General features: G+C 36.9%; 1 protein-coding gene across 1 annotated transcript; it reads right to left on the minus strand.

The window, feature by feature from the left end:
- Positions 1–1,152: 1,152 nt before the first annotated feature.
- LOC111155925 (retinal pigment epithelium-derived rhodopsin homolog) lies at positions 1,153–15,403 on the minus strand. The gene is made up of 7 exons (XM_022516405.1): positions 15,267–15,403; positions 9,848–10,038; positions 7,856–7,955; positions 6,862–7,015; positions 5,817–5,985; positions 2,677–2,855; positions 1,153–1,267 (listed from the first exon to the last, which is right to left on the minus strand). The coding sequence occupies exons 1-7, from the start codon at positions 15,370–15,372 to the stop codon at positions 1,153–1,155; spliced, it is 1,014 nt and encodes a 337-aa protein (XP_022372113.1). The 5' UTR covers positions 15,373–15,403.
- Positions 15,404–16,313: the final 910 nt, after the last annotated feature.

Below are 16,313 nucleotides of genomic sequence, written 5' to 3' on the forward strand. Positions count from 1 at the left end.
AGAGGGGGAAGCAGGCTCCCCACTGAGCAGAGAGCCTGATGCGGGGCTCGATCCCAGGACCCTGGGATCATGACCTGAACTGAAGGCAGAGGCTTTAATCCACTGAGCCACCCAAGTGCCCCAATACCAGAGATTTTAAATGTCCACTATTTAAACAATGGTCATTTAAAACAACAAATACATGAGTCTACAAATGCATTCAACATTCAACAATGTTTTTTATTGAGCACTTACTATGTGCCAGGCAAAATGCATCTACCTGCTAAGGATACATCAAAGAACAAGTAAACAGTTATCAATGGACATAAAGTCTCAGTTAAGCAAGACAGTATGTTCTACAGATCTGCTGTACACAGTTACCAATACTGTATTGTACACTTAAAAACTGGTTAAGAGGACAGAGCCATGTTGTGTTCTTGCTGCAATAAAATAAATTTCAGACAAACAAAACAGGAAAAAAGGAGAACAAATATAAACCCCCCATGATTAAATTAATCCTAGTGGCAAATATATGGAAATACATACACAGAAAAATGTAAATTAAAAATGCAGAATACATAATAATATGCAGAGATTACATTGCTATGTAAGGTATATATGTACATCAGCTAATGTGATTTAGAAGCAACAGTGTTTAATATTTTTGTTAAATAGTAGAAGTTAATAATTGTATTACAATTTGAGAAGTGTGAAATGCTTAAATATTTTTCCATCTACCTAGGAACATCCAACAACTCATTTCAGTAATTTACTTATTGAAGACTATTATTATTATTATCATTATTATTTATTTATTTTAACATTAAAATAGTGGCTACTTCTAATCTAATGGAGAGCCTAGACAAGTTACGAAGTCACTGATAAAGTATAATGAATCCCATGATTGGGAGAAAGGGAATGGGCCTTAATCTCACATGCCTAGAGTCATCAAAAGAGATGAACAGTAAATTTACATGAAGAAAATAAACAATCACTACAATAGCCATCCCATAAACAGAAGAATGAGGAGCTAAACTTGGGGAATTTAGGGTCTAATAAGAAAATAATCTATGTTTGCATCTGATCTAAACAGGATCATATTTAAAATAAAACTAAACCACTGGGGAATAAGGTAAATAAAATATTTTGACACTGTGTACTTTTTCTCTTACTTCAGTTTCTTCCAGAAGCCAGTGGATTTTGAGATACGTCCATTGGTAAAATACTCATCATGGGCGTTGCTTGGTGAGCCTGACATTTGAACATGGCAAACATTGCCTTCCGAAATCTACAGTAAGAAAGGGGAAATCTGGCATTATCCTATGATGACTTGGAACTTTTAAAGCATTTTCGAACATGGCTAAGATGCCTCTACTGCTAACTGACATCTCCAAATACATTTTTGCCTCCAATTTTAACATCTTTCAAGAACATTCATGAATGTATAAAGTATACGGTACAGTAAAGACCAGTTTTGCCCCATTAATTATAAACATTGAAGACACTTAATAAAAATCAGTATGTATTAAGATGACACTTCAAATGTCAGTTAAAATTCACTTGAACTAAGGATGTATATTTCACACATTTGTTCTTCTGAGCAAAGGCCAGGTGAAATTAAGGGGAGCTTGAGAACGACTAATCTTTCCAAAAGAACTACCAATGGACTCTGAATTTAATATATGTTCTTTATGCTTCTTATGTGATCTGTTTGGTCTTAAAAGTTTTTATGTTTCTCTGTGTACCTGTAGCTAAAGCTGTTCTCCAAAAAATGTGCATAAGTACAAACGTTTGCATTTCAGGACGAGATTGCCTGGCCTCTACTGAGATTTTTTTGATCAAATATTTAAGGACAATAAATTGGTTATCCCATCTTTTAGCAGTAACAGGAAGTAAAATAATCTAGACTTCACTGAGGAGCCAGAAATCTTTGCTAAGTTCAGGATTCTTTATTATCCTGAATAACTACCCACTCCTGAAGCCCTTTTATTTTAGTGTGGAGTTTTTCTCTTGCATTTGAATATCTTCTAATAAATATGCAACTATACCACCTACTTGTGGAGCCCAACTTTGCCTTCCTCACTTTGTCCATTTTCTGATAATAATACCACTCTTTTCTTTGGAAAAACAATTGGATGAAAAATGAATTGGAGAGGGGATAACCATGAGAACTAAGCAAAGCCCACCAACAACCTTCCAGCAGCTTTTCTGACAGAAAGCCATCTGAGATGAAACTCAAATTTGGGGAGGCTTAGCTGGTAGAACTTGGGTCTTGGGTTGCTATAATCCTCTCCCCTCCATATGGGAAGAGGCTGTCACAGAACTGGAGCTCAAGGCATTTAAAGGCCTAGATGCTTCTCCAATTGCATGAGCCAAATTTTTACACTAGTTTAAAGGAGTTTCTGTCACTTACCTCCCCAAAAAACTTTTTTTTTTTTTAAGATTTTATTTATTTATTTGACAGACAGAGATCACAAGTATGTCTACTTGTGCAGGCAGAGAGAGAGAGGGAAGCAGGCTCCCTGCTGAGCAGAGAGCCCGATGTGGGACTCGATCCCAGGACCCTGAGATCATGACCTGAGCCGAAGGCAGCGGCTTAACCCACTGAGCCACCCAGGCGCCCCCCAAAAAACTTTTCAACAATCTTTCTATATCCATTTTTTTTTTAAATTTAAAAGCATCTTAAACATTACTTACTTTTTGTTAGCAACCACGTAAATACAGGGATTGTAGACTGTAGAAGATTTTGCAAACAGCGGAGCTATGATGGCCATTGAGGGAGGAATCTTCTTTGGGTCACCAAAAGAAGCCCATAAACACACAATGGAATAAGGGGACCATGCCACCAGAAACATGAGTATCATTATCACAGACATCTGTAAAATAAATCAATATTTGGCAAACCCGATATCTAAAATATTGAAGTAGCTACTATATTTAAAATAGCATGAATAATTATCTAAATAGGAATTTGAGTAAGTTTATGTTGTTGATGACATAGAGGAAAATCTGAACTTTTCCAAACCTCGTTGTACTTTGCTTCTGTGCCTCGAGTCCTCTATGATAGCAAGAGCTTGTTAAATGGATAGAATGTTAATGTAAAGTATGTCCTCTTTCTTTTAGTGTGCTAGAGAAGAATACAAAAGTTGGCTTTGAAGAGAGGCAGATGAAAATGCACTCCTAACCCATATCTAGTAATTGTGCTATGGACTGCCGGCATTGTGCTTTTTCCCCCCTCACTGTCTTTATCTGCTAATCTGAAAAAAATAACTTTCTAGCTTTGTAAATTCAATCTGGAAAAAAATGAAATCTTGCCATTTGTAACAACATGGATGGACCTAGAGAGTATTATGCTAAGTGAAATAAGTCAGAAAGAGAAAGATTAATACCATATGATTTCATTTATATGTGGAGTCTAAGAAACAAAACAAATGAACAGACAGAAAACAAAAATAGACTCATAAATACAGAGAACTGGAGGTTACCAGAGGAGAGGAATATAGGAGGATGGGCAAAATAGAGGAAGGGGGTTAAGTGGTACAAACTTCCAGGTATAAAATAAATAAGTCATATGGATGGAAAGTACACAGCATAGGGAATATAATTAATAATATTGTAATAACATTGCATGGTGACAGATGGTAACTGCAGTTACTGCAATTGAATTACTATGTTGTATACCCGAAACTGGTATAACATTGTATGTCAACTATACTTCAATAATAAGTATTTTTTTTTTTTAAGATACCAAAAAAAGTGGTGCAGAAATTCAGGGGAAACAAGAAATATGTGATGAAGAGAAGGAAAATGTAAATATGTACATAATACTATCAAGAAAGAAGATATACATCCATAAAACAAGAAGAGAAGGCAACTGGAAAGGAGTAGAGGATGTGAAATTAACTCTTTTAATCTATAATAACCATTTTTATCCTTTACCCTAAAAAAGGGCAGAATTTTAAAAATGCAATTGAAAGGCTGAATGATGGGGTTAGCTAGCATTAGGGTAATGAGGTGAGTTAAGTACAGGGTCAGACCCTGTCTTCAAAATTTTCTATTTTGTTCAATATGGGGTTTTTAAACTAATTTTTATTTAAAATCAATTAATTAACATATAGTATTAGTTTCAGAGGTAGAGTTCAGTGATTCATCAGTTGCATGTAACACTCAGTGCTCATTATATCATGTGCCCTCCTTAATGCCCATCTCCAAGTTACCCATCCCCCTACCTACCTCCCCTCCAGCAACCCTCAGTTTATTTCCTACAGTTAAGAGTCCCTTATGGTTTGTCTCCCTCTCTGATGTGATATTAAATTTGATTTTTAAAAAATACTACATTAACTACTTTTTTGGGAGGATTGCTGAGTTTTTTTGGTGCCTGTTTAAATTCCGCACCAAGGCTTGAGCCTCACTTTTCTCACCCAATCCCAGACCTGGACATGGTTGAGGAAATCTTACAGAAAGTAGAAACAAAAACAAAGTCCAAGACAGGGACAACATAGAGAGAAAATCTAAGAAAATTAGAAGATATTTTCAGGAGATTCAATATAAAAAAACAAGAAACAGAAAACAAACAAAAAAAACTTCCAGAAAAAGAGGACAGAAAAAAACAAAAACAAACAAACAAAACATGGAAAGGAAATCACCAGAGAAATAATACAAGAAATCTCCCAGAAGGGGAAGACTTAAGTCTTGAGTCTTCATATTGAAAGCACTCTCTAAGTACCCAAGAACATGGGTGAATAAAGAGCCCCCTCAAGACACATCAGCATGAAATTCCAGAAAATTGGACACAGAGATGATCCTCCAAGCTTCCAGAGAGAACACATAAAACACTACAAAGGGTCAGTCACCATAATGCTGTCAGCCTTTGCGAGAGCAACACTGGAAGCTAGTGGACCCTAGAGCAATGCCTTCAAAATTCTTTGAAAATCATTGTTCTACTTAAAATTCCATATGAGGCAAACGGTCAAACATGATCATAGAATTAAGACAGTTTCAGACAACAAAATCTTTAAAAATTTACCTCCTATAACCTCCTCAGAAATCTATTTGAGAATGTGCTCCACCAAATGAGAGCGAGTACCCCCCCAAAAAAGGAAGACAAGCAAGCCAGAAAACAGGTGATCCAACCCAGGAGAGGCCACAGGCATTCTCAGCTGTCAACAAGGAGATCTGAGGATGCCGGCAGTCTTCTTAGAAAAGGGCCAGCGTAGAGCAAGATGCCTGAGAGTCACAGCAGGAGGGAAGGTTCCAAGAGAAGGATAAAGTCAATTAGTCTCTAATGTATTTGAAAATACAGAGAGGAGATTGGTGCTTCTGGTGGGGAGTTCAGAGATGAATTAGTGACCCATACACAGAAGAGTGAGCAAACAAAACTATGGGGGTGTGGGAAGGATAGGGAGCAGAAGAGGGGACTGAGAGGAGGAAAAGAAAATGATTAACCCCAAAAGAAAAACAAAATTTAAAAAAATACAAATCACAGAACCATAAAGAGATCTGCAATAAACAAAATTTAGGTAGTTACAATAAGGTACAATTATGTAACCAAATATTATTAACATTATGCTGACAAGATGAGGAGAGAGAAAGGTTGGGGTGGAGGAATAGGAAAGGTGGTGTAAGAGAAATAAATTCTCACTATCCATAGTAGGAAATCAAGAGTAATAGCGAACAAAAATATCTGAAACGGCAGATAAGCACATCATTTAGAAATATGGAGACAAACATAAGAAGAGTCAGAGTAAGAATCAGGTGATGGGGAGAGGGGATTATAATATGGACCACATTAAGTGGATTAATTAAGGATTTTAATGTCTTAAAATTTAATGTCTTACCTTTGTTACATCTACCTGATCTGACCAATCTCTGTTGAGGTACTCAGTGCAGTTACTAGTAGTACGACATTTAATGGATCGAGTGACATGGTAATAGCAGTAAAACATCACCATCAAGGGCACAATAAAATTTACTGCAATAACTGTCATCGTGAAAGAAACAAAAGATCTGAAAGTAAGAAGAGGGAATCACCAAATCACTACTTGTTTATTGTGCTGAATAGGGGAAAGGAAATGGAACAATTATTAAAAATAACTGTGGCACTGTTCAACAGTCATTGTATTAAGTAACGTAGGAAGGATATTTAATTGGCTCATTTAGATTAGGGGTTCGCAAACTATGGCCTGTCTTCTTTATAAATTACCTTTTACTGAAACTACATTTATCTATACACTGTCTACGTCCGCTTTCACAGGCAGGGTTGAACAATCATAACAGAGACAGTCTTGTCTGTAAAGCCTAAAATATTTTCTTATTGACCCTTTACAGAAAGTTTAAGATTTAGATTTAGTTGGAGAGTTAGAAATTTTCTACCCATTATTCTGGGTCATCTTTCATTTTCTTTAACAAACTAAGTTACCCTCTTCTCCCTGGTAAATACAGAAGAGCATCACTAAGGAGCAACCCAGTCCTTTCAGTGACTGCCTTTGCCTTGTCATTCCAGCTTTATCACCAGGTCATCCTGAAAAGATAGTAGGGGGTCCGCCTGGGCTTTCGGCAGAGCCACACGCTGTCTAGTGATACTAATGCTCCGTTTTTCCCTTTCAGATTCTACCCCTGAGATACCAATATGGAAGGGTGGTCTATACCCACTTGGCTGCCACAAGAGAGAGAGGACGGTAGAGGGTAAGGGAACAAGGGAGCTGGATGGCCTTTACTTGCAAACAAGTGTAATTTAATGCTGGAATCACACCATCACTACTAAGGAAGCACTTGGCCACACTCTGTATGGAAAACATTTGATCTGAGCTTAAATTTGAAATGATGAGAAACTGTCTACATTAGAAGCATTTGATTATTTTAAAGTGAAGATGTGTCTCTTACGCATCATTCTTCCGCCAGTTTATGGTACAAGTAGCCCCAGTAGGATCTGGGGCATAACTAGCCCACCCTATGATAGGCATCAAAGCCCAAAAGAGACCATTGAGCCAGGCCCCTAGAATCATGCCGATGTAAGTGTTGGTGGTCATTCTTCTTCCTATTAACAAACAGATGAAATATTAGCATCATTTGCCAATGACGGAATTCATATCTTCACTTTGTTTCAACTGATTATTCAAAGTTATTAGGTAGATTCTTTACAAAACACGTTAGTTCACTCAGCGCCTTCTACATGAATTCATATTCAGGTTTAAAAAAAAAAAAAAAAAAAGGAAGGCATTTAAACTGGCACCTGAATGATAAAAAGGATCAGCCAGAGGACAAGCAGGAAGCAGCATTCTCCAGGGCCAGGGAAAACAGCACTTAGAAAGATCCTGAAATGCGAAAGGCCTAGGCCAGTACCCCAAAGTGAGGGGACGCCCGCCAATGCTGTAAAGATAGCCAGAGGCCAGACCACATGGAGCCTTGGAGTTTGGGCTGTGAAATTTGGATTTTATTCTAGGTATCATAGGAAATCATTGAAACTTCTGAACAAGGATTATCAGAGAAACAAGAGTGACTATGCAGTCTTAATGCAACTCATTACATTTATATTTTATTTTATTTTTTAAAGATTTTATTTTTGCGAGAGAGAGAGTGTGCATGAGCAGGGGAGGGGCAGAAGGAGAATCAGACTTCCCACTAAGCAAGGAGCCAGATGCTGGAGCATCCAGAGCTAGCACACAAGCAGGGAGCGTGGGAGAGTGAGAAGCAAGCAGCGTTCCATCCCAGGCTCCATCTTCATCCCTGGGATCATGATCTGAGCTGAAGGCAGATGCTTAACTGACTGAGCCACGCAGGCACCCCAGTCATTACATTTTTATTTTAAAGTGCATGTGTGTTGAGTAGTAGTTAGGCCAGAAATGATTCGCTGAGAAAGCTAAGAGAAGGGTTATACCTGTGTCCGGACTACAAATGGTCAGGTATCGATCTACGGCCACGACAGTGAGTAATCCAATACTTGCCATTCCGAAAAAGATATTCAGCCCAGCATAAATCTAAAAGTCAAAGTTGGAAAGAATACACCATTCTACACACCCTCCCAAGAGACACTTACATTTTTATTCACATGGCTAGAGTACATTTAAGGACATTGAATGTTTTTTATTTTAGTAATTTTAGAATTCATTTTCCATTGTCATATTGTAACTGACTTATTAAAGGCATGTACGGAAAGTGTTTTAGGTCTTCATTAATTAAAATAAACTTAAAAAAAAATTTTAAGACTTAAAGTAGAACTTCTATACAACATACTCTATAAACATAGTGCAAAAACAAACCACAAATCAGGTGTAGTGCAGATAACCAACGAAATACTAGTGTTCACAAGATAGAGAATTCAACAAGAAGAAAAGACAAACAGAAAATGAGCTGTTCACACAGGGGAAACCTGAATGTTTATGATACAAGATGTAAACCACAATACATATTCAAAGAACTGCAGATTATTAAGGTACCCCTATATACCCAACAAAGTGACAAAAAATTAAAAATCTCATAATCCCCAGCATGGGAGAGAATATGAAATAGTAGACGTTCTCATAACTGGCATACCCATTTTGGAGAGCAATTTGGCCACATCTGATGAAATTGAGGATGAATATTCTCTACAACCCAACCATCCTTCTCCTAAAGCAGTATGTCTAAAGAAACTCTTAGACATTGTAGGAGACATAAGAATGCTTACTGAAGCTTTGTTTGTGACTGAAAACAAATGGGAGTAAATGCTTAATAACAGAAAAATAAATACATTGGGGTATGTTCATAAAATGGAATATCATAGAGCAGTTAAAGTGAATGACTTACAGCTACATCCGTCAACATGGATAAACTTCAAAAACATCTTATCATATAATAAGACTGCATCATGTACACAACATATTATTTTATAGAGAATTTGAAATATCCCAACAGTATAGTTTATGTGCAGGTAAGTATGTACTAAGATAGAAAGACATTCATGGAAGAGAAGGAAGGTTGGGGTTAGTAGGCAGCGGCCTTCAACAGTATTATTCAAGTTTTAGATCTTTTTTTTTTTAAGATTTTATGTATGTATTTGAGAGAGACACCATGTGTGCACACACGCGCGCACATGAGCAGGACAGTTAAGACTATAAACTGGACTCTGCACTGAGCACGTGGAGCCAACACAGGGCTCGATCTCACGACCCTGAGACCATGAACTAAGCTGAAACCAAGAGCAGGTCCCTTAACCACCTGAGCTACGCAGGTGACCCTCAAGTTTTTTATCTTTAAAAAGCTGAACAACCTGAGGCACATATTGTGAAACATTAAGATTTGACAAAACCTGGAGGTACATACATGAGTATTCATTATTCTATTACTCTCATTTTATTCTCTGTAATTTCATAGCTTAAAATAGTAAAGTTTTAAAAACTTGGGCCAAAAGTCTTATCTCCCTACTCTAATATGAATTAATATTAATATATTTCCTGGCCAGTAAAAATAATAACGAATATAATTAATTGCAAGTCCATTGGAGGACTGTCCATAGAGGGGGACAAAAACTGATAGCTTAATTACATTACTTAGATATTATGATACTGTCATTAGATAGTTCATTGTTTCCAATAAAAAGTTTTTTGAATATGCAGATTTTTACTTTTCTTCTCTAGCTGAAAGCTGATTTTTTTGTTTTTTTCCTTTGGGTAGGAGAATTTTTGAAAATATAATGAATGCTACCAATGTCATTTCTCTTTTACTAAGTAATGTATTTCCCAGTCACTTCTGAAGCTATTTTCTGTAAGACCACTCTATTATCCCACATGATCTTATTTGTTTGAAACCCTTGGAACTCCTTTTTTTAAGACATTTAAATTTACATCTCTTTACTATTTTATTTTGCTTTCATTCCAAAGATCTCCAATACCTGGCATCCTGCATATCCAAATTTCCAACTTCCATACAGATCTGAAGCTGCTGACATGGGATATCCAATGCTACTGACCCCTATATCAGTAACAGCCAGGTTAATGATAATTGCATTTGTGGGTGTCCGAAGTTCCTTGTACTTAATGAAGATGCCCAGAACTATTAGGTTGCTGAAAATACTTATTATACCTGAGAACATATAAAAAAAAAATCACTTTGTTTAATTTGAATATTTAAAAGTAGTATCAAAATTAAATATTTAAGCCCCCTCAAAAGCAAAGCAAATCCATTTTAGTTCATTTACTGGAGGAGTTCCAACTGTTCTTAAAATTGGTTGTAGTATCTTCCCAGCCCTTCTGTGAAATAGAAATAATTAAATTAAAATGAAGAATCTACCAACTGCATACAGAGTACTGAAGGCCAGTTTTACTGTCCTCACTGTTAATCATGCTGCCCTTGAAATTCCTCCCCTGCCTTTCGTGATACCACCTCCGCTGATTTTTAAGATACATGTATGACCATACCATCTCTTTTGGCAGTCTAACTTCCTCCTCCTCCTTCCTGAGGCCTGAGGCTTTTCCTTCTCTATAGTTTCCTTTCTCAAACCTCACCTATCAATTCTACCCTAACAATTCTGTCACTTTCCAGCCCTGACCCATGCTCCAGTTCCATGTCCCTTTTCATTCAACTCATTGCCATTTACTAGGATCTCCCATGTACAAGATCATATGACTGTTCCAATATTTCTGGAAGCTCAGTGTGTCCAAACCTGAGTACCTCATTCAGTGTGCACAAACACAGACCCCTAGAGAAGGCACATTGCAAGGTTTGACTATTCAGAAGGGGAATTCGGCTGGCTTTTAGGTACACTGAGAAGCCTCACAGGAGACACCTTCCTAGTCAAGTTTCCACAGTCTGGGATCTGATTCTTAGCCTTGGGGGCCCAGAAACTCACTGTTGTCAATGCCATGGAATGGGCTGGACTCAGTTAGATGACTGAACTTCATCATCAGAATGGCAGTGTATTGTTGAATGAATTGGACACCCACATTAGCCCAATTAACAACCTCTACATGCTGCAAGGGGTACATAAACATCCTGTAAGCCACATGTGGGTCGTATACTAGGTCCTAACAATTGGGGAGTGAGCAGCCCCCAGCAACAGTAGAGAGGGAAGGTTTCCAAGCACCAACACACAAAAGTAACAGCTGAGGAAGAACTTCCACTTCATCTTGGCACCTCAGTCGAAACTTCCTTTTAACATCCCGTGACACTAATCCTCCAGATTTCTATTCTTTCCCCTCCATGCTGTTGGTGGAATAAGCTCGCTACAACAGAGAATTAGCCACGTTTCTTCTCAAAGCTTCAATACTCTCTGTTGGCTGTGGGATAAAAGCCCACATGTCCCAACCTGATAGCCAGATTTTGCCTCAATCTGTTTTCACCTTCTCTAAGCAAATTTCCACACTTGCCAAACAAGCCATCCAATTCTAATTACTTATCAAAGATACAAGGCTTGTTGTAAAGCCTATCTCACTTGGAACACCCGATTTTTTTTCCTGTACCTATACAAATGCTACCCATCCTTCAAAGTTCTATTCAAGCCCAGCTCTGCTCTAGAGCTTTCCCCTACCTACAGTAATTCTCCCTTCTCTAAATTCCCAAAGCGCTTGCTTATATTATACACCATTCATTTTATGTGATGCTATATTTAACTTTTAAGTATTCCTAGCCTTCTCATTTAGATTTCAGGTTCCTAATGACTTCTGTGTTCTATGACTATGTGGCATATAGCAGGTTTATTTAATAAACAGACCACAACTGAAACTCATATTGTTTAATTTCTATCATTCCTGCAGAGCATAAGTAAGGCACAGTGATAGCAAATTTGGTGATTCTTTCTCAAGACTTTAAGTAATCTCTACATCCAATGTAGGGCTAGAACTCACAACCCTGAGATCAAGAATCACATGCTTTACCAACTAAGCCAGCCAGGTGCCCCTCTTTGGCTCTGATTTTAGCATCAAGTACTGTAGCAGGCATACAAGAAATACTCCAAAAAGCTTAATGAATTGAAGAATCTTTCTAAGTTAACTACTAATTAGCGATTTTGAAAATCAGATAAAACATAGTATGGTAAGTTCTTGCCTACCGAGTACACAACCAGAAGTAACTGTACTTTGGGGAAGGTCTTAGATATAACGGGGGGTATGGGTTAAACAATTTGGCCTTTTTCTCTATTCGTTCGGCAGCTATCTCAAGCTCTCTGCTCTATTTTCTTAACTGCAGGTATTTTCTAATGGATAGCAACAGATCATTTAATAGGTCTAAATTAATTTCCTCTTAGCCTCTGGCTTTCTTACAATCTCTTGGTAGATCCTACTTACTCTACACCTGGCTTTCCTTCTCCATCTCCACCTTCTTAAATATGTGCATCATCCAAGCTTCTTAGACCCCCTTCTTTTCGCATTGACCACATAATCTGTGATTTCATACATATCCAAGGCTATGTGCTGCTCTTTTCCAGACTGACCTCATAAAATTCAAAATTCAAGACCACATGTCCACTGGACATCTCTCATGCTGAACCAAGTGAATTTTCTCTTCCTTCTTCAAACCTGTTCTTCCCCACATGTATTCCTGGTGAATAGCTTCACCATCTAACCACAGGAGTCCCCAAACAGAAAACCTGTCTTCATTGACACTCCCTTTCCCTCTCCCTCAATTGCCACATCCAACCATCAGTTCTAACTTCTGGCTCTTGAATGTGTCTACTTCTATCCTGATTGCCACTTCTCACTCCTCGGGATCCTTCTTAAACACACAGGGGCCTCCTATGTAGTCTCTTAGCTACTAGTACAGCATATTTCTAAAATGCAAATGGAATCATGTCATTCAGGGACTCCTCATCACCTTTATGACTTAGGTGATTCTTCATTACCTGGTATACAGCCTCTGCTGCAGCCTAGTATCTTTTACCCTTCAATTTAAAATTCATCCATAATGAATGTATTTCAGATCATCAATTTACATGTCCTCTTGCCTCCCAGCCTTATTTGGAGAAAGGGAGCATGCTCAAGCCGGTAAAAGTTTGTAAGAGCTAAAATCTAAGAGAAATATTAAATTGAAAATTAAATTTTAAACAACAAATCTAATAAACTCTTGGTAAAAGTAATAAATGAAATAAATGCTTTAACTAAATTCTTCTCATAGCTTTGGTTTTGATTTGGAAAGGCAAGTGGGTTTTGTTAAAAGGGGGACCTAAGAAAACTAAGGGACCCAGAGAACAATAAATCTTTCAACAGGAGCATAAAGAGGTTAGATATGCTCCCTTCAGTTTATCTACCAAAACCGCGAATAACACATACCCAAGGTATTCCTTAATGAAACTGACCGTTGAGGTTACATGAGGGCTCTAGAATCAAAATGCCCGAGTTCAAATCCTGGCATAGTTCCTTAATAGATCTGTGTGTACTGGGTAAGTTACTTAAACTATTTGTCTATATAAACGGGGAAGATAAAACTGATTCACTTACTGACCTTATGTAAGGATGAATTATTCTGTACGTTTAAGTATTTAGAACAGTGCATGTATTCAAATAACAGTTAATAGTGGTAGTTAGTGGTGATGGTGGCAGTAATGATCATCGTCATAGTAGCGGTGGTAAAATTCCTATCATTGTTACTGTTACAGGCATAAGAACCAGAGAGAACAATTTCTTAACAAGAAATTTTCTTTGCATGCTACTTTTGTAAACAGATCAAAAAAGAAAGCTTTCCTGGTCATCTACAAAAAACTAAACCAAAAGTTTGCATACAAAGTATTTCTATGTAGTTGTAATAAGATTTTCTCTTTAATTAGCAGATTATTTTTTCATATGGTTACAACAAAAATCAAAAAGAAAACAGAACTTGTCCAGTACTTATCCAGTACCTGAATATTTGCAGTATTCAAGTGAACAAGTTAGCATACCACTAAAATTTACAAAAATTAACTGAAGAACCACAATTGCTAGCACAGAAGTATTTGTGAATTATAGGGAAACTAAGCAACTATGAAGAATAAACTGGTTATAGTAGGATTTGTGATACTTTTTCCCTCCACTTTTGAATATATTTGAGAATTTCATATGTCAATCTAAAAACTGACAATAAGCCAATGTAACAGTTACTTTTCTTTTTTTTTCTTATTTGAATCTTTTTTTAATTTTTATTTTTTATAAACATATAATATATTTTTATCCCCAGGGTACAGGTCTGTGAATCGCCAGGTTTACACACTTCACAGCACTCACCATAGCACATACCCTCCCCAATGTCCATAACCCCACCTCCCTTCTCTCAACCCCCCTCCCCACAGCAACCCTCAGTTTGTTTTGTGAGATTAAGAGTCACTTATGGTTTGTCTCCCTCCCAATAACAGTTACTTTTTTTTTTTTTTACAACAGTTACTTTTAAAACTCATTAATGAGCATAAAGTTGGAAATGAAGTGACTCCTCAATATAAAATTTATATAATTCAACCTATACATTAAAAAGATAATTAGACAACTTCTATTTCATTTCCCCCATCCCTTTCTTCCAACAAACATGCCTTTATCTTAATCCACTGTACATCAATAAGTGTGTACACATGGGGAGAAAGAAGCAAGTATGTGCCCAACACCTACTGTATATGTTATTTAGGTCACTTAATTTCACTCTTCTCAACAATCCCGACAGTTATCTTATTCTTATCCTGTTTTCAGAAAAGAAAATGTAAGAACAAAAAGCTGAAGGAACCTGCTTACCGTTGGAAAGGTAAGATACTAAAAGATAAAATTCAAAGCTCAAGAGTTTCCCAATACAGCATATTCTGGGAATGAGCTGAACTTTCAAACTCTGTCCTCAGTGACAACAGAGTCTGCTCTTTTTATAACTTTAATTTTCTTTCCAAGACCTTTTCATCTTAACTAGAGTCCACCACCAAAGACAAGACTATGAATAGTATTAGAATAGTAAAGGACACAAAAATACATTTTTGCCATGGTACACACTCTTCCCCAATAAAAACCTGACAATGTAATAATCAAATATATGGATGACATATTATTCATTTTATAGAAAACTTTTCTCAGCCCCACTTCACTAATGTTACATTGTTTATCAAGATTCAAAATAACTTGTGGCATTAACCACCATTAACAATGACTTCATCTATCCTTTCACCTACATTCTCTTACTATACAGCCAAGAAATAAGGCAACTATTATTATTCTATTTGCCACATGAGCACCCCAACTCAGGGTAAGTGGCCAACAATATGGAACTTGAAACACTTCTGAACCCATGCTTTTTCTATAACCTTATGCTGAAAACCTCTGCTTTCCTTCACCCATTCAAAACAAAATAACAGTTAATGGAATAAACCTTCATACCTGCTGTGATCAAGTAAGTTGCAACAATATTGTGTTCAGTCTGTGAAAAGACCGAGCCATCTTCTTGTTTAGAGTCTGTACTGTTGTCTAAATTATTCCTTAGCATTTTGGAAGGAAGAAATTGAGACAGCCTTCATAATGAGCCTTCAATAATTATGAAATATTTTAAGAACCACTGAAGGAAGAATTTTCAGAACCAATCATTTCCACTTAAAGACCTCAAAGAAGGGCCTTTTCATAGAAGCCCTCCCTTAACAAACTTAATTGGGCTGGAGAGGAAAGGATTTTAATTCCCAGGACAAGGAAAAAGCTTATTAGCAAAATAAAGAGAAATACCAAGCACAGCATTTTAAACAATTGGGGCATCAGACTTGTAGCTAAGGAGATTATCAAGTGCACACCTCCTATTCAAACAATAAACAAACTCAAAATCAGCAGGAGCTGACTTAACTGATTGCTGGTGGAAATCAGTTCTGAAATTAAGAACTGGCCTTGGTCTCCTAAAACTTTTCAGATTAAGGGCCCTGCTTTCTGCTGAGCCTTTCAAGTTTTTCCATAAGAATCTGAATAATCAGACATAAACAGAGAAGTGATCTCCTTCCATCTTTCCAAATCTCACTTTCTTAAAAGTAGTAATATTTTCTGGTGTAGATCTTCTGGTTTTTTTTTTGCTTATACAAATATGTATTCACACTAGTATCGAGGTTTCTCCCACTTTTTTCTTTTAAGGAAAAACAGGGATATGCATTTATAAAATCATTCTGTAACCTGTTTTCCTCTAAAGTCACATCATAAATTCCAGGCCAATAAACCCGTCTAACTTATTAATAACTTGTATTTCATAGCATGCCTATATATAATCTACTTCACAGCCCACCTTAATTAACCCAATGCTTTGATATGCACAAGTAATTATCAGATAGTAATAATCACAGCATCTATCAGCAAAGAATCTGGATTCATCCTGTAAAGTACAGGACAATTCTAATATTCTGAACCATCTTGTAATAACTCAAAAAGTAATTATAGAAACAGGTTATAATCTAG

The sequence above is a fragment of the Enhydra lutris genome, unplaced genomic scaffold (assembly GCF_002288905.1).
Source record: "Enhydra lutris kenyoni isolate GAN:26980312 unplaced genomic scaffold, ASM228890v2 scaffoldscaffold3, whole genome shotgun sequence".
Classification (NCBI taxonomy): domain Eukaryota; kingdom Metazoa; phylum Chordata; class Mammalia; order Carnivora; family Mustelidae; genus Enhydra; species Enhydra lutris.